The sequence below is a fragment of the Pimephales promelas genome, chromosome 2 (genome assembly GCF_988280905.1).
Source record: "Pimephales promelas chromosome 2, fPimPro1.hap1.1, whole genome shotgun sequence".
Lineage (NCBI taxonomy): Eukaryota > Metazoa > Chordata > Actinopteri > Cypriniformes > Leuciscidae > Pimephales > Pimephales promelas.
The window spans coordinates 16,698,663-16,715,601 of record NC_142770.1 but is presented as its reverse complement, the minus strand read 5'-3'; the positions used below and the strand labels follow the sequence as shown (position 1 = coordinate 16,715,601).

Below are 16,939 nucleotides of genomic sequence, written 5' to 3'. Positions count from 1 at the left end.
TTTTAGATTGGGAGAAAAATCGGATAAATCACCCGTTCACTATAGCGGACCTCATGCATCAATGGCTATATTTTAGCTACAATTTATACTTATACTGTGAATATTGTTTTTGAAAATACTTAATCTGCAGTAACTTTTTTTGACTGTAAATAAATGTAGTTGTATTATTAGAATGTAATTTACATTGACGTCTAAAAAAGTTATGTAATTACATAATTTGTGACTTGTAATGCATTACTTTACTCATTTCATCAAAAAGTAATCTAATTACGTAATGCATTACTTCTTAGATCAAAAAAATATCTGTTTACCTATAATGTTTCTCTACTCGTAACATCAAAAAGTAATCTGATTACACAATGCATGTTACTTGTAATGCATTACTTGTTAGATCAAAATTAATCTGATTATGTAATGCATGTTACTTGTAATGCATTGTTAGATCAAAAAGTAATCTGATTAAATAATGCATGTTACTTGTAGTGCATTACTTGTTAAATCAAAAAGTAATCTGATTATGTAATGCATGTTACTTGTAATGTGTTTCTTTATTCGTAACAACAAAATGTAATCTGATTACGTAATGCACATTACTTGTAATTAGTTGTTAGATCAAAAAGTAATCTGAGTAGGTAATGCATGTTACTATATATTAAGTAATATTAAGTAAGTAATATATTACTTTACTCGAAACATTAAAACAAATCTGATTATGTAATGCGTGTTACTTCTAACACATTACTTTACTTGTAACATCAACCAAGTAATCTGAATGCGTTATGCCTGGCCCAACACTGCTCATTTCAGATGAGATTTAAAAAATGTATCACTAGGTTTTCTCAGAAGAGGGGCTATGCTAGAAATGTGTCAATCTCTAACATAATCAGAATTATCAGCTAATAAGGGTAAATTGACGTACTCTGGCACACTGGAGGGAGCATCTGAGTGTTTCCACAGTTGTACATTAACAGGCTGTAGACATTTCTGATGGAATCACATCATCATGTTCTGATATCCAAGATACACGAAGTGCAACTTGTATGCAGGTCAATTGCCTTTGCAATATTTCGGATTAATATATATTTTTTCATATATTTTATAGTTTTCACATGTTTTGATGTAATTGTATTGATTAGTTTGTTAAATACACATAATTTATCTGTTTGATTATTGTATTATGTTTAATACAGTATCTCTTCAGTTTAAACTATAAGTGCATGCTGTCCACTCAAGTGGACATCTGAAAATCTCTTTGAAAAATTTGTTTAAAAAAAAAAAAAAATCAAATCAAATCAAATCTTGTTTTTCATGCCCTAAGAGCAATAAAAACACAAAGGAAAAAAAATCCTGACTGAGGATATCATAATTCATGCATGAAAGGGTTAAAATATTAAGCTGTATTTTCAGCATTGATAATAGTAATAAATATTTTCTGAGCATCAAATTAGCATATTTGTGAAGGATCATGTGACACTGGAGTAATGATGTCGAAATTTCAGCTTTGATCGCAGAAATAAATTACATTTAAAAACACATTAAAATAGAAAACAGTTTTTTAAAATGCTAATAATATTTCACAAAACTTGTGATTATATAAATGCAGAATTGGTGACAAATTGTTTATTAATTATATATATAAAATTAAACTATATATATATATATATATATATATATATATGTAGATTAACACCATATATATATATATATATATATATATATATATATATATATAGCGAGAGAGAGAAAGAGAGAGAGAGAACCGAGTGTTTGGTGCTAATCTGAATCGTGCATATGTGTGTTTTAAATTTAAATTCCCCACTTACTCCTGATTAACGGGTATAAAAAGGTAGTCTTTGCTAAAGATGTCCACGTGACGGGTCCATGTTCTCACTCTCTGATGTCGTCTGTGTGGGGCTCTGAGGGAAAACACCACATAGACATTCCCATCAGCATGAAACTCACAATTTAGCAAGAAATTTTGAGATTTAGGACTCTTGTAACTTTAGGGTGTACTGTCCCTTTAAAACTTATACTGGATTTAAAGAGACAGTACACCCAAAAATGAATTCAAAGATTGTAAAAAGGTCTTTGGGTGATTTCTTACGTGCTGCCGGTCTCTTCCGGGCAGCTAGTGTCTTTTCGAGTAAGTTGTTTGTAGAAGAAGCTGCTGAAGATGTGAGATCTTTCGGCCACATCCTTGTCGGCTCTTTCCAACAGAAGGTACCTGAAGGGAGTATTCAGTAGTAGGGTAAGGGAAAATATTACATCACATTTCACAAGCTCAGAAGTAGCATTGGACTCACTTGAGGTAGAAGTCGATGATGACGTCGTTGAGAAACTCGCCATCCTTGAGGCACTCCAGGTCCTCGGTTGTCACTGTAATGCCGCCCTTGGAGGGGGGAGGGGGGTACTGGATCAGCCTGGTGGAAAAATTTCAAACAAACTGTAACTTCAGCTTCCAAAAATACAATCCTCTTTGCTAATCATGACATATCAATATTGACTTACAAATTAAATCTTAATTTCACTGCCCACATGGAAACTTCAACAACTTGATGGAAAGTTAGTGGTATGGAAACCTCTCAAAAGGGCCAGGGAACGTCAACGTTTGGGTTCCAGCTACTGAGCTTATGGCTTAATCATTGCTTTCAGAAGAGAAATTAAAGGTGAAATATGTCATTTCTGCACCTCTAGTGGCACCAAAAAGAATTGTAAAAATAATGGCAAGTTTCATCGTCTTCCACTGTGCGGGTAAACAGGCAGTCCAACCTAAACCTAATCCAATTCAATCGTCCCAAAGTCAATGGGTTTTGTGAATGTGTTTTTGGTTCAATGGCTGAAATAAGGTCAGAGGTGAACACAAGCTCAAGTTACTTTCACGTTTTTTTTTTGTTTTTTTTTTCCTATGGCATAAAATACATCAGTGATAAAAGATTTTACTTCTTGTCAGGGACATTAATCATCATCCACAAGTAAACTGATCTTCTCACTAGTCCACTTTCACAGCCTCGTCATGTTTAGAAAAACTCTTGCAAACTATTATAATGCAAACATTCAAGGGATTGTTTTTAAAAATAAAGACTGAAAAAGTTGTTGAAGCTTAACTTTGAAGTTGTGCGACCATAGTGTAGTTCATTTATAGTCTACGTTTAGCTTTTTACTTCTGGCGGTTGCATTTAGGCTTAGAAATTCTGAAGCGGTGTTCATTTGTAAAGATTATTATGATAAATAAAACATGCAAGAATCATAAACTTTGCTTGGTTTACAGAGCTGATTTTTAGCAATAATTCGAAAACCATTGAAAAAAATCCTATTGAGTTTTTGTCGAGGGAACCAGGATGATGCGAACTTCCAAGCTGACCTACAAAAATGCATTACTTAAGCGCTCTATATCACATTTTTGTATCATTTTAAATGAGTCTGTATACATGAAAACATTTAGCTGCCTTTATATTTTAGTAAACACAGTATCATCACATTGGGGAGTACTTGGGACCCTTGCCCTTGGGAAACATCAACAGTACCTGCGGGCTAAGCTCTGTTGCCGGCTGTTGCTCCGGAGGGGTCTCCTGACCGTCGGCAAGCCGCTGGTCCCACTCACGTTCTCCTGTCGGGGAAAAGCGAACAAGGTCAGATCAGACTCTTAACAGTTGGTGATACTCCAAACACCTGTGGTTGGAGTACCCGAACCTACTGACCTTTTCAGGGGCTTTGGTTACCACTCGAGCATGCTAATGGCATTGGATTTTGTTGAAAAGAGCATTGAAAATATGGGTTGGGAAAATGTAAAGAGAACAAACATGATGTATTCAAAGTGGCAGTGGCGATATGGGTTCAGAAAAAGGAAAATGAAAAGTGAGAAGAGCGACGCCATGTGCTCTCTTTAGGGCGGATTGCAGGGCTCCATTTTTCTGTTGAGCGCTGAGCCAGATCATAAAACGCAAGAAAAGAAAGAAAGGAGAACGCGTCTGAGGTGGCCTACTTCCATCGCTGCCAGCTGGCACCATCAAAAGCGCAAAAGAACGTGTCACGCCCCAAGAGCCCTGACGCCCACACACAGATGTTGCCCCAAAAAAGACCTACATGCGTACTAAAGTTGTAGTACCCCTAAAATGCAGCAGCCGTGAGCCCCCACACATGTCATAAAGACTCTGGAGAGAGTGACACAACGGCCACTTCCACAGATCCCAAGAGAAAGGGAACTGCTCAGCTACTATCCCAAAAAGCAGCCAAGTTTCCTTCTCCGTCTCATATCTACACACCAACACAGCCTCCATGGACCATGGCTAACCTCACTCCTGCTCTTATATTGGGCCGTATAATTCCTCTGGTGCCTCTATCATGCCTGCACTCAAGTTCCTGCCAATATCTGGCCAACCCATTGAACACTGGAAGAGGAAGCAATGGAGAGGGGCATAGGAATGGATAGATGGACAAAGGAATGAAGGATATATGGATGAATGCATGAATGAATAGACAAAGCAACTGAAGGATGGATGGATAAATTAATAGATGGATGGACAAAAGAATGATTAAAGAAACTGAAGAGTAGATGGATGGACTGAAGAAAAAAAGAATAGATAAATGAACAAAATAAAATTAAGGATGAAAAACTGAAGAATGGATGAACAGATGGTGCACTGATGAATGGACAAATTGATGGACAGACAGACAAAAGAAAAGGAAGGATAGGATAGATAACACTGATGGATGGAAAAAATAAACATGGAAGAAAGAAACGGATGGATGGATGGATGGACAACAAAAGAACTTATGATGGCACTGATGAATGGACGAATGGATGGACAGACAGACAAAAGAAAAGGAAGGATGGAATAGACAAGATGGATGGATGGATAAAAATGAAAAATGGATGGACAGAAAAAAGAATAGATGGAAGGACAGACGGGTGGACAAAACTAATTTGATGGACTAAAGCATGGATGTATGCATGGGGAAAAGGAACAGATGGATAGATGGACAATCAACTTTTGGAAGGATGGGTGGATTAAAGAATGGAAAAAATGATGGATAAAACGATGGATGGATGGATGGATGGATGGATGGACAATGAAAATGATGTGTGGATGGGTGGATTTAAGGATGAATGAAAAGATGGAAAAACGGAAGGATGGATGGACGGACAATGAACTTGTGTGGATGGATGGATGGATTTAAGAATGGATGAAAAGATGGAAAAACAATGGATTGATGGATGGATGGATGGATGGATGGGTGGGTGGGTGGGTGGACAATGAAACTGATGTGTGGATGGATGGGTGGATTTAAGAATGGATGAGAAAATGGGAAAACAATGGATGAATGGATGGATGGACAATGAAATTGATGTGTGGAAGAATGGGTGGATTTAAGAATGGATGAAAAGATGGAAAAACAATGGATGGATGGATGGACGCACAATGAAATTGATGTGTAGATGGATGGGTGGATTTACGAATGGATGAAAAGATGGAAAAACAATGGATGGATGGATGGACAATGAAATTGATGTGTGGAAGGATGGGTGGATTTAAGAATGGATGAAAAAATGGAAAAACAATGGATGGATGGATGGACGGACGCACAATGAAATTGATGTGTGGAAGAATGGGTGGATTTAAGAATGGATGAAAAGATGGAAAAACAATGGATGGATGGATGGATGGATGGACAATGAAATTGATGTGTGGAAGGATGGGTGGATTTACGAAAAGATGGAAAAACAATGGATGGATGGGTGGAGGAATGGACGAACAGATGGATGGAAAGACAAATAAATCGAAGTGTGGAAGGATGTATGGATGGACAAAATAATGACTGGATGGAAATATATTAGATGGAAGGACCAACAAAGCAGTGACCAGATGGATGGATGGACAGACAGATGTGTGAGCTGACCTTTGCGGTGTCCTGTCCAGCGTCCTTCACGTTTTGTCCCAGCAGTGAGAGGAGATGTTCGCCCCGTGGGTGATGATGAAGCTGATTCAGCCCATCCGCCCAGGACAGAGCGTTACTCAAAGTGCCCTGGCCATATTTCAGACCAATCACATCCATGAGAGACGCCAACAGGGCCGTCTGAAGGTCCTCCAACTGACCAGTCAACACCAGCAGGACAAAAGGACAGGCCTGTCCTGGAAAAACAATAGAAGAATATAAACCACATTTTTTCATTTCTTTTTTTTTTTTTAATTAAAAATAGAGCTTGTTTGTCTACAGCATTTAACTCAGATCAGATGGTGGATGATCCATCTAGAAATGCTCACTGTGTGGCCAAAGTTAATAATAATAATTAATAATATTAATAATAATAAAAAAGTTTGCAAAGACACATAATAGAACTCCAAACACATGAGCACCAGACTGAATGAATTAATCTTTTAATGGCCGCCGATCTCACACACACACACGCAAACCCACTGAAGGTAATGCCTGTATGTTAATGCTTTAATACTGGTTGATGGCTTGTCACACAAGCTTCAATAACCGCATGGTGCCATTAAAACTGTCTGCGCTCTCATTACAGAGATCAAGGGTGTGTGTGTAATGTGGAGGCCTATACTAAGCAGGGCTTGACACATGGTGATAATCACAGCCAATCAGAAAATAGGGTTAGATGTTTAATATACAGTTATAAGAAGCAGGATTTTGGACCAATGTTCAATGTTATTATTATCATTGATAACAATAACATTGAACACTATTTTTTTTTATTACATTTATTGTTATGCTGTTTGTTGTATAAATGTTAGTTATTGAAAATAATTCAGGTCGTTAGTATACTCTACAAGATGTGAGAGGGCAGCACTGAGTCGTATCGTTCCCAAGACTTTCGCTCTGAAGGATAGAAGAAGAAAAGTAATGGATCCGCAGTCGCGCGCACAGTTTAGGACAAGAACCAAAACAAAAACGATGAATGCTATGCTGCTTTCTTTTCTGTTTTTGGAACAGCTTGTGTTTTGCATTGTTCTATCCGCACTCTTCTTCGCCAACTGCACAACATATTGCCACCTAGTGGACGCTTCTGTCTTAACATTCACCTACCATCCATGTAAACAAAAATCGGGCAATTTCTTGGATCTAGTTCAAGAAATCTCCAGTAGACGCCTCACCTGAAGTGTGTACTGTGTGCAGCACGGACAGCTCTTTCTGAAGAAGCCTGGATTGAGCATCCGACACCACGAGGAAGAGGAGAGAAGGGGCGGGCTCTTCCGTGCTCGATAACAAACTGCCGTCACGGGACAGTCCGCCATCCCACACGCCGTACAAGCACAGCTGAGAGCATGACACGCTAACCGCTACCTCACCCTCCCCATCCACACCTACAAATACAAGAAACAAGCAGGATTATTTCCCTTTGGTTACAGATATTTGAACTACAGTATGACGAAGCTTCGCTAAAAAGTAAAAACAAAACTGTTGAGTAAATGATTCAATGATTTGCTACTTTTTTTTTTCTTGAGATTAATATAGTATGTATTACTATAATACATAGATAGTATAGTAGCCAGATATTATTAGAGGGAAGGACAAAACATTTGTGGTCTATTTTACTAGAGAAAATATTTGAATATTTCATCAAAATGCATTAACTATCTCGTCCTCCGTAAAGACTAACCCGTTCTGTGGACGTCGCTCAATTACATACTTAGTAGCTCCAATATTGCATGACGGATGAACAACGCAATGTTAAAAAGTTATGTTCTATATAGTTATACATATGTGTAGTATGATTGTAATCTGGACGTACTACAGTACGTTCATCATGTTGATCAACACATTCACAGCTTCTCTCCCGCCTTTTGGAATTTCGGTAGAAATAATAGGTCTAAACTCTTTTATAAATACTACCAAACTGGACATACTACTCTTTTCTTGTTTTTTGCTTACTATATAGGGATTTTCAGACACAGAATTAGACTGTGCAAGTTAATTATTAAAGCATAATGTTAAACAGCCAAGCTTCTTAGCCATTGATTTAAAGGAGTAGTTCACTTTTAAAAAAACTTTAGCTGATAATTTACTCACCCCCTTGTCATCCAAGATGTCCACGTCTTTCTTTCTTCAGTCGAAAAGAAATTAAGGTTTTTGATGAAAACATTCGAAAACATTCAAACATTTTGATGAAAACGAATCTTTTCCGAGTCAATTTGTTCATTTCGTTAGTTGAATGAACCAAATGACACGGAAAAAGATTCGTTTGAAAACGTATCTTTTTCTCTCCGTTTTGGCCTTCCGTCCACACTGAGACGCCGTTTTAAGTCAACAAAAACGTATCGTTTGGAAAACGCTCTCCGAAGTGGATAAATTTGAAAACGCCGTTTTCGCGTTGTAGTGTGGACCGTGAAACCGGAGGTTTTTCAAAACGATGACGTAAGTTTAGTCATGTGATCCATGTAGTACCAATAGATATTCATGTTTATCGGTATTGTGCCTGTTATGTGTTATTCATTTTTACACTATTGCTAAAACATGTTACTTTCTATGTTAATATGTGCTATTCTTCATAGCACAGTACTGCAAAGATAACAGATAATGTAGTCTACTCACATTTGCTGTCCTGCGGCAAAACAGGAGAGCAGTTGCGTTTTAGACCAAACATATGGTGACTGAATGCGACCTGGACGCGTCCGCGATGGTGAGATATTTTGCTAAATAAAATTATCCTGTTATTGTGCGATGACATTATTATTTATTTTCCCATCTGTATCATCTCAGTGAGCTTTTGTGAAGTTTCACGCATGCGCAGTAAAGTGAATTTAGAAGTTTCTCATCCACACTGAAACGTCGGAAAACACCTGAAAACGCTAGTGTGGACGGAGAGCGTTTTTAAACGAAAACCCCGTTTTCAAATGTATCCGGATTAATGTGGACGTAGCTTTATTCATCATCTGGTGTCGTTTAAAGCCCTTTGAACATTTTGCACTGAAACTATCTTTTGGACCCATTGAAGTCCATTATATGGAGAAAAATCCTGGAATGTTTTCATCAAAAACCTTAATTTCTTTTCGCCTGAAGAAAGAATGACATGGACATCTTGGATGACATGGGGGTGAGTAAATAATCAGCAAAAGTTTTTTTTAAAAGTGAACTACTCCTTTAACAAACTAGAAATGGCACATTCTAGTACGTAAAACACCCATCTGTTGCGATCTAAATCGCCACTACATGTTTTCTCTTGTTAAATATCCCTTTTCCCTCAGAAATACATCACCTTACTAAAGTCAACTAGTTCGAACTAACTTCTAGACATGCACGTCAACACTAACAGCTAAAAGCCGCAAACCTATCCCGAAAGCTGCTTCATTTGGCACAAATGATAATTGTCTCGAGTGGGTAGCTTATGTACAAAGACCATAGAGAGCTAAGAATAGAGAGCCACTTGTCTGAAACCCTCATAAGCATCTTATAATCATCTTATACACACACAGGTGCTCTATTGAACACATTCAGTAATACTGGGAATACTGAAGTCACGCAGTTCTCTGCTCTTCCTCTGTCTCACACACATAAATAGAGCCTTAATCTGAGCCGTCTTAACGGTGAAACTAAGCAAGAGGAGGGAGAGAGAGAGAGAGCGAGAGAGGGTCACAGACAGTTGAGGAGAGCTGTAACCCGGGACAGAACAGGGTGAAGGGTCAAAGAACTCTGCAGTCTGCTGGACACTGATCCAAAGAGCGAATCAGGTTCAATTACTCTTCTTCGCCACATGGGGCAGTCTTTGTATATAAACTATATATAAATCATCTGAAATGCTCACTGGATGTTTAAATTGTAAATCATTATTACACTAACTCACTCTTCTCTTTGCAAACATGCACGTGTCGTACAATATAATGCGAAACACCTGCTTAGACGAGTCTAGATTTCAACGCTCTTCACAGCTTGAGCACCAGACTGAAGAAATTAGTCCTTACAGTAATGATCTCACATACAGACGCACACATTTAATTTTCATTTTCAAATATATATTTATTAATTGTAACACTAGACGTAAACATATTATCAAATAAATGATTAAATAATTGTATTTTTTACATAGGTGTAAGCATATTAGCAAGTACATAATTCAATCATTTTATATTTATAATTCAACTCTAATTCGATTTTTCTTATATTTACTATTTGATATTCATTATAAAAATATTTTTCAAAATGATACGAGATGTAACTATGTTCTCAAATAATTAGCGTATCAATTATTAAATACATTATTGTATTAAATAATTTCATTGAATATTAAACGATTACATCTAATTTATTGTATTTAAAAAAAGTTATTTTAAAAATATTATTTTTAATTTGATACAATTCGGTGTAAATATATTAAATATTATTAATTATAATACATGTAATTAATTATTACATACTTTTGTTAATTACTATTTAGTGTTTAGATTTGACTATTTCAAAAGTAGTTATTAACTTAAATGTCGATTAGTCTTCTTTCTAGGTCGTTCCTTCACCTCATTTCTCAATCCCTATAATTTGTTTTCTAAAAAACATCAACACCATATTATTACTTGTAAATACCTTTCAGTGGTACAGAGATTCCTTCATCTGTGATCTATAAAAGAAAGAGGGAAAACAATGCATTGAGAGAAAAGCCAAACATGGACGGGACAACAAAAGACTTACTCCATTTAACAGATTGGAGATATAAAAGAGTCATTCAGCTGTTATTGTGCCACAGATGGAAAAGCAGAAAATAACACAGTCACATAAAAAAAGTGGTCAATGAACACAAACATTTTCAGGCTGGGATTCGTTCCGATAAAGACAACAAACGCTTGACACTTTCTCTCTGTTCTTGAGCTTCCTCGCTGTCTGCACTGGCAGTTTGTACTCTCTAGGTTTTGGAAAAGAGATAGTGCCCTGTTAAGCACATCATAAACACATCCTAAACAAACCGTCCTCTTCACGAGGCCTTAACTATTGTTAATGGCTTGTAAAGAGAGAAGAAACCCCCTGAAAATAACACCGTGTCATGTACTGTTGAAGCATTACAGGACAAACACAGTCAGGGCCAGTTTAGGTTCCAGCCGTCGCCGTTGTCCTAATCAAAACTGCTTTCTGCCGCTCTGCAGTGTTTGGGGTTTAACAGTTGGAATTTTCTGGCAAACAACGGTTTCGTTGGTCTCTTAATCACATCTGCAGACCCACGTCGACTAGCTGTTGTTCTGTGGTTTGTAGCACGACCAGCCAATTAAAATACTGGAATAACAGATGTCCTTCATTAAACAAACAACAACAAAAATCGAAGTGCGTGATTGGCAAATGTGCAGGACGAAAGTGTTGGAAGCATGTGTTGGGAAAAAAGCTCCAGAGAGAACTGAAAGATCCACCAGATAAGAGACATGAAGGGGTCATGACATGTACTTTTTTTTTTTTTGATGTTGCTTGAGGTTCACAAAATTTTTTTTTTAAAATATGTGGAGAAACTAGTATTTCCAGACCCTCTGTCTGAAATGATCCCTTTTTAAAGGGATATTCACCCATGATTTACTCACCCTCAAGTCATCCTACTGTAGGTGTATATGACTTTCTATTTTTTTTATTTTTGGGTGACCTACCCCTTTAAGAGGCGGCTCTTATAAGGCTTATCAGTAAATAAATACCTCGTTTATTTATTTCACTTGAATAAAGTTTTATTTGATTATTCTCCGGTTCCTCCTTCCTTCTTCTTTGGACCTTACTACAATCATAATTGTGAATGATATTAGTTTCTCACCACAACGGTCCCGTTAGCCTGTGCCTCGACTGTGTCGTAATGAAGTCTGGTGAAGTCCAGCTCCATGATGGAAGGCACTTCAACTTTGGTTGTTGATCTTTCACCTCCTGCGTTTGCCTTTGGGCTCTTTTGGTTCCCCGACTGAAGCGTGAAGAAAGAGAAAGTCATGAGAGAGAGAGAGAAAAAAAGAGACCTTTACTTGTTGGATACAACATTGTTCGTGTCTCAAGTTTTTAAAAGCGTCAATGACCTTAAACATTACTTGCTTTTGATACATTATCAAAACCTATTATTATAGTCTCGTTGGTTTTACAGCATATATTTATAATATTAAGTCATTTTAAAGGATTTTTTATTATCAGTAAATCAATGAATAGCCAAAATAATCATTGACAATCGTAGATAAGTTGAATTTGATTTAAAATGCACCTGCACTGTTTAGTTTTTTTTTTTACTTTCAGTCTAATAAAACTCAATTTTTCCAGTCGTATTTTGTCATTGAAGATTTCGTGAACCCAATAGTGTTTATCGTCTCGTCTCATCTGTAAATTGCACTCGCTGTCGTCTGAATTGTGTTATTCTCATTTTCCTTGGACCTAACGGATATAAACAAAACCTGCTTTTCTTGAAATTACGAAAGACAAAAGCACAGCGTGTTTCTCATTTCGTCTGCATGTCAAACTGAAGGTGAATGTGAACTGATATTGAGTCGTATTGCTCAAGCCTCAAACATCCCGAGCCTGTGATCGAGAGCCCAAAGCTTCCCTCAAAGGCGTTTCGAGTTCAGAATTGAGCACAAATCCAAAATGCTGCGTTCCAAACTCACAAACCTCTCATACCAGAGAGCCATGATGGATTTTTTTCACCCGTCACGAAAAACGATGCTAACTGAAGATGTGTCCAGCTTGGACTAACAGTTCTAACCATTCTGACAATGGGCATTTGTTGAATCGTTGTTAAATTAAGACAAATTCAAAACTCCACAAACATACTGAATAAATCTAGACTTCAAAAGACAGATGTTCATGATTCTTCGGCATGGTTTCAAAGCTTCTTTAAGTGAAGAGTTACACACAAACGGGAGTATGTTAGGATAACACTGACGGGGACATTTAAAGAGCAATAAATGACGGAGCATGTTTACGATTCCACATTCATTAGCTATTCTGTCACAGAAAAGTATTCATTCACTACTGTTCGAAAGTTTGGGGTTAGACAGATATTTTTATATATTAATATTTTTAGATATTTTTAGACACTACATTGATAAAAAAAACTGACAGTAAATACATTTTATAACAGGTTTCTATTTCAATTAAATGTTCTTTTGAACTTTCTATTCATCAAAGAATCCTGTAGAAAAAAAAGATCACGGTTTATACCGTTTTCAACATTGATAATAATAATCAGAAATGTTGAGCATCAAATCAGCATATTAGAATGATTTCTGAAGGATCATGTGACACTGAAGACTGGAGTAATGATGCTGAAAATTCAGCTTTGATCACAGCAATAAATTAATTTTTTTTAAATTCTAAAATAGAAAATACGTATTTGAAATTATAATAATATTTATGACTAATATTCTAATATATGTAACTGTTTTGTATCTTTGCTAAAAATGAATGCAGCCTTAGTAAGAACTGAAAGACAATAGAAAATATCAACATGATTTTACATTATGAACATGCTTTTATTTTCAATGTAAACGTGTTAATGCATTTAGTTTATTTTGAAGGAAACTATATTCTATGTTTACATCATGTATGATAAATGTAAATATGCAAAAATTTCAATAACAAAACAACTTTACCCACAATTTATGTACTTAATTTCACATGTTTTTGACACTGACCTGTAAATTAATGTTTCGCCTAATGTGTTTGGCTGGTAGGTGGAATTTTTAAGAGGACCTGTTATGCTTTTTTATATGTATAGCTTTCTATAGTTACGTATACGTATAGTTCTGAAGTTACGAAGCAAAGTTTCACTCCAAAAGGAGTTCTTCTCTATATCTCCCTGAACGCCTTAAGGACCTTGCAGACTGAGTCCGAAATTCGCGTCCGAAATTTTCGCGCGTTAAAAAATAAATACGACCTCACGCTTGCACACTGCCTCCGAAACTTTCCGTCATTAAAAAAGTCCGTCATTAAAAAAAAAATCAAATCGGGTTCGATTTTCTGCGTTTTTCGCATCCGTAGCAAGCAGTTTGAATGGTGTTTTGACAATTCAGAGCCACCGAATCACGAATACGAAAAAACGCATACGAAAATTTCCGACTCAGTGTGCAATGGCCTTTAGTCTTGAGTTTTCTTCTGGGAACAAAAACATAACAACATTCGTTATTAAAGTAATACGCAAAATAAAATGGCGAGGCCTGTTAGAGTTAGTTAGTAGTGTATTAAAACTCGTGGTTATGGCAAGGGTGTGGCATTTCACAAACACGCTCGAAACAGTTGACCAATCAAAACACACTGGTCCAGCCGACCAATCAGAGCACATTGTGCTTTTCAGAAGGAGGGGCTTCATAGAGCCAGGAACTAAACAGGGGTGTGTTTCCCGAAAGCATCGTTAGCCAACTATGGTCGCAAGTTCCGTCGTTTTCCAATAGAGTTCAATGGAAATTTGCGACCAACTTGCGACCATAGTTGGCTAACGATGCTTTCGGGAAACGTAAAAAAACAGAGCGTTACTGACAGACTGAGAAGAGACAGAGCTGCAATAATGTAAAATATGTGAAAAAATACTATGTTTTTTTAAACATCAAAGCATGAAAAATTAGATCCCAAAATCAAAATCAAATCAGACATTGTAAAAGTCTATGTATAATTATGGCCTAATTAATTGTTGACTGTCACTAATAAATGTCACCAGATATTACTTTTGTTTAGCATCCCGGCTGGGTTTGATTCATAAATAAACTATTTGTAAAATAAATAAACTTCAGTAATCAGGTTTGAAGTGTGTGTGCTCAAAAATATTGTTTGTTACATCCAGTCATTAACTTGAATAGGGACATATCTTAAATCTACACCTTCTTTATCCGTTACCTGAGCGTCCCTGATCCCCTCAGAGATCCGCTGCTCTTGCAAACTTCCAGAGACGTCATTCATCTCTTCGGCTCCTTCATCATCGCTGGACAGCACGACTGAAGGGGAAAGAGATTGACCAATCAGAAACTATGAAGCACACTGAGTGTTCTTCGAATCACGAATTAAAACGTTTTGCACATCATCTGCCGATAATATAATTTGCGAGGAAAACTTTTTTATATTAAATTAGGAACGAATGAAGAATAGAAGCAGAGGTCTCAGACTTCTGGACCACACCACACGTGTCTAAACGTTCTGGACGATAAAAAACAACAAACTTCAGGCCTCTAGATAAACTTCTGATGCTACATTTTCCAATGAGGTAAATGCGAGTCTTGACAGATGTTTCCTTCAGTAAACAGTTTGTATGTGTATTTGAAAAGTTCACATGATTTACATCATCGAGGGTCAAATGGTCGTTTTTACACTGTGCTCTTACAATTCAATATTATGTTTCTAATAAAGTTACCGGCCAATTTTTACTTGCATTGGATGGGTGTTAATTTTGGACCGTGTATTTATTTTTTTCTCATCTTCTCTGTAGCAGAAGCTTCTCTTTGGCTGGGTCCCATAATGGGCTTTGGGAGAGAAATGGGGACATGGGTAATCCTCTCTCTTTTTTTTTCATCCTTCACCTCCTTCCCTTCCTCTTCCCGTCTACCAATTCATCAGAAAACAATAACAAATTCAATGCTGCCCATCTGGTTTTGCTAGATTAAAATGGCTCGAATTGGACATATTTGCAAACTAAGTGGACATTTGTTAGCTGTTCGAATCAATCCATTCAAATCCTCTTTGTCAGATCATCACTAGAGGAAAAAAAGTTGTTAGGAATGAAATAATTACGGAAAAACATCATAAAACTAGTCGTGAAGCCGTATGATTGGATTGGAGGACAAACTTTGGGCCAAATCTTTTCAATGAATCAGTTGATATGGTTCACAAAACCAGTTTGAATGAACTCATTGACTTAAAGATCCAGACAGGAACAGAAGGTGCATAATTAATGACAGAATTACATTTTTTTTGGGTGAACTATTCCTTTAACGGCTACTAAGTCCTCGCTGATCATGAGGAGGAGGACGGTACATCTGCGCTCCTCTCTAGCAGAGAGAGGTGTAATGGGCTTTACTCAGACCTTGAGGTCAGGATTGTAGTAATCTAGATTGTGAGAGTGAATGTTGCTATTCTGCACACCTCACACTTAAAGACATTAATCTTTATAAGGTCATCCTTCATCCAATGACAGCTCAGAACAGACGCCACCTCCAAGCACAATGGGACCGTCCGTCTCGGAAAAGACTTATTTTTTTTTTTATAAGCTGGGTTAATTCAGTTTCACTCTCTTTTTTACGTTCACACTTAATCTGCATTTCTAAATCCAGATCCCACTTTGTGCATTGGTGGAAATTTCCTAATTTATTTAGGGATGATGCACTATACTATATGTTTAGGGATGTTGGTTGAGGACATTCCCCCTTCCATATGCTATATAAAACGTCAAGTGCTGTCAAACAATATTTAATCGCGATTAATGTCATAGTTAACTCGCGCTTAATTGCACATTTTTCGTCTGTTGATTTCTTTTTGTCCCGTTATTTTTTTCTCATTATAATGCTCTTATCAACATGAAAAAGTGGATCGGCTTGCTTTGTGCAAATGTTTTTTATTGAAAACAACGTTGGCATGTACGGTGTTCAATTTCACACTAGCATTCTCACTTGGAGCAAATAATCTCTCACACAATGTAACACTGTCCAGCAATAAAAGGGTGAAAGAAATCCCGACGAGGGGTTGGAGAGTTCGCATCAGGTGGTGTTTCAGACTGGACCTGCTGCGTGCGACGATGATAGCTCAGTTCACAATGACAAAACACACTGATGACTTTGGTCTTGTCAGTGGAATTTGGCAAATTTTAAAAGTAAAATTTCCATTCAGAATCTTATTGGCATCCATTTCGGCGTCTCGCGCCAACTATTAACCAACTATTTGGCCGTCTCGCAACCCTTAACAAGTGTGTGTGGTGTCGTGCCTGTTGTTTTGCTTCTGGTCTAGCTAGCTAGATCCACTTGCGCTTTGGTCGATGAAGCAACAAAACGTCCTCGCGCGGCACAAGCCA

At 37.1% G+C, this 16,939-nt stretch overlaps 1 protein-coding gene across 3 annotated transcripts in view; it reads right to left on the bottom strand.

The window, feature by feature from the left end:
* Positions 1-16,939, bottom strand: part of senp7b (SUMO specific peptidase 7b) — a 30,061-nt gene that overhangs the window by 4,760 nt on the left and 8,362 nt on the right. For 2 of the 3 annotated variants that reach the window (XM_039694766.2, XM_039694765.2), the window contains exons 8-16: positions 14,779-14,876; positions 11,729-11,869; positions 10,531-10,564; positions 7,110-7,319; positions 5,899-6,131; positions 3,525-3,607; positions 2,304-2,420; positions 2,105-2,224; positions 1,824-1,916 (exon numbers count right to left, since the gene is read on the bottom strand). In XM_039694766.2, the coding sequence (XP_039550700.2) occupies positions 1,824-1,916; positions 2,105-2,224; positions 2,304-2,420; positions 3,525-3,607; positions 5,899-6,131; positions 7,110-7,319; positions 10,531-10,564; positions 11,729-11,869; positions 14,779-14,876 (1,129 nt within the window). The remainder of the gene's footprint in view (positions 1-1,823; positions 1,917-2,104; positions 2,225-2,303; positions 2,421-3,524; positions 3,608-5,898; positions 6,132-7,109; positions 7,320-10,530; positions 10,565-11,728; positions 11,870-14,778; positions 14,877-16,939) is intronic. The other variant, XM_039694767.2, reaches the window with a different exon arrangement.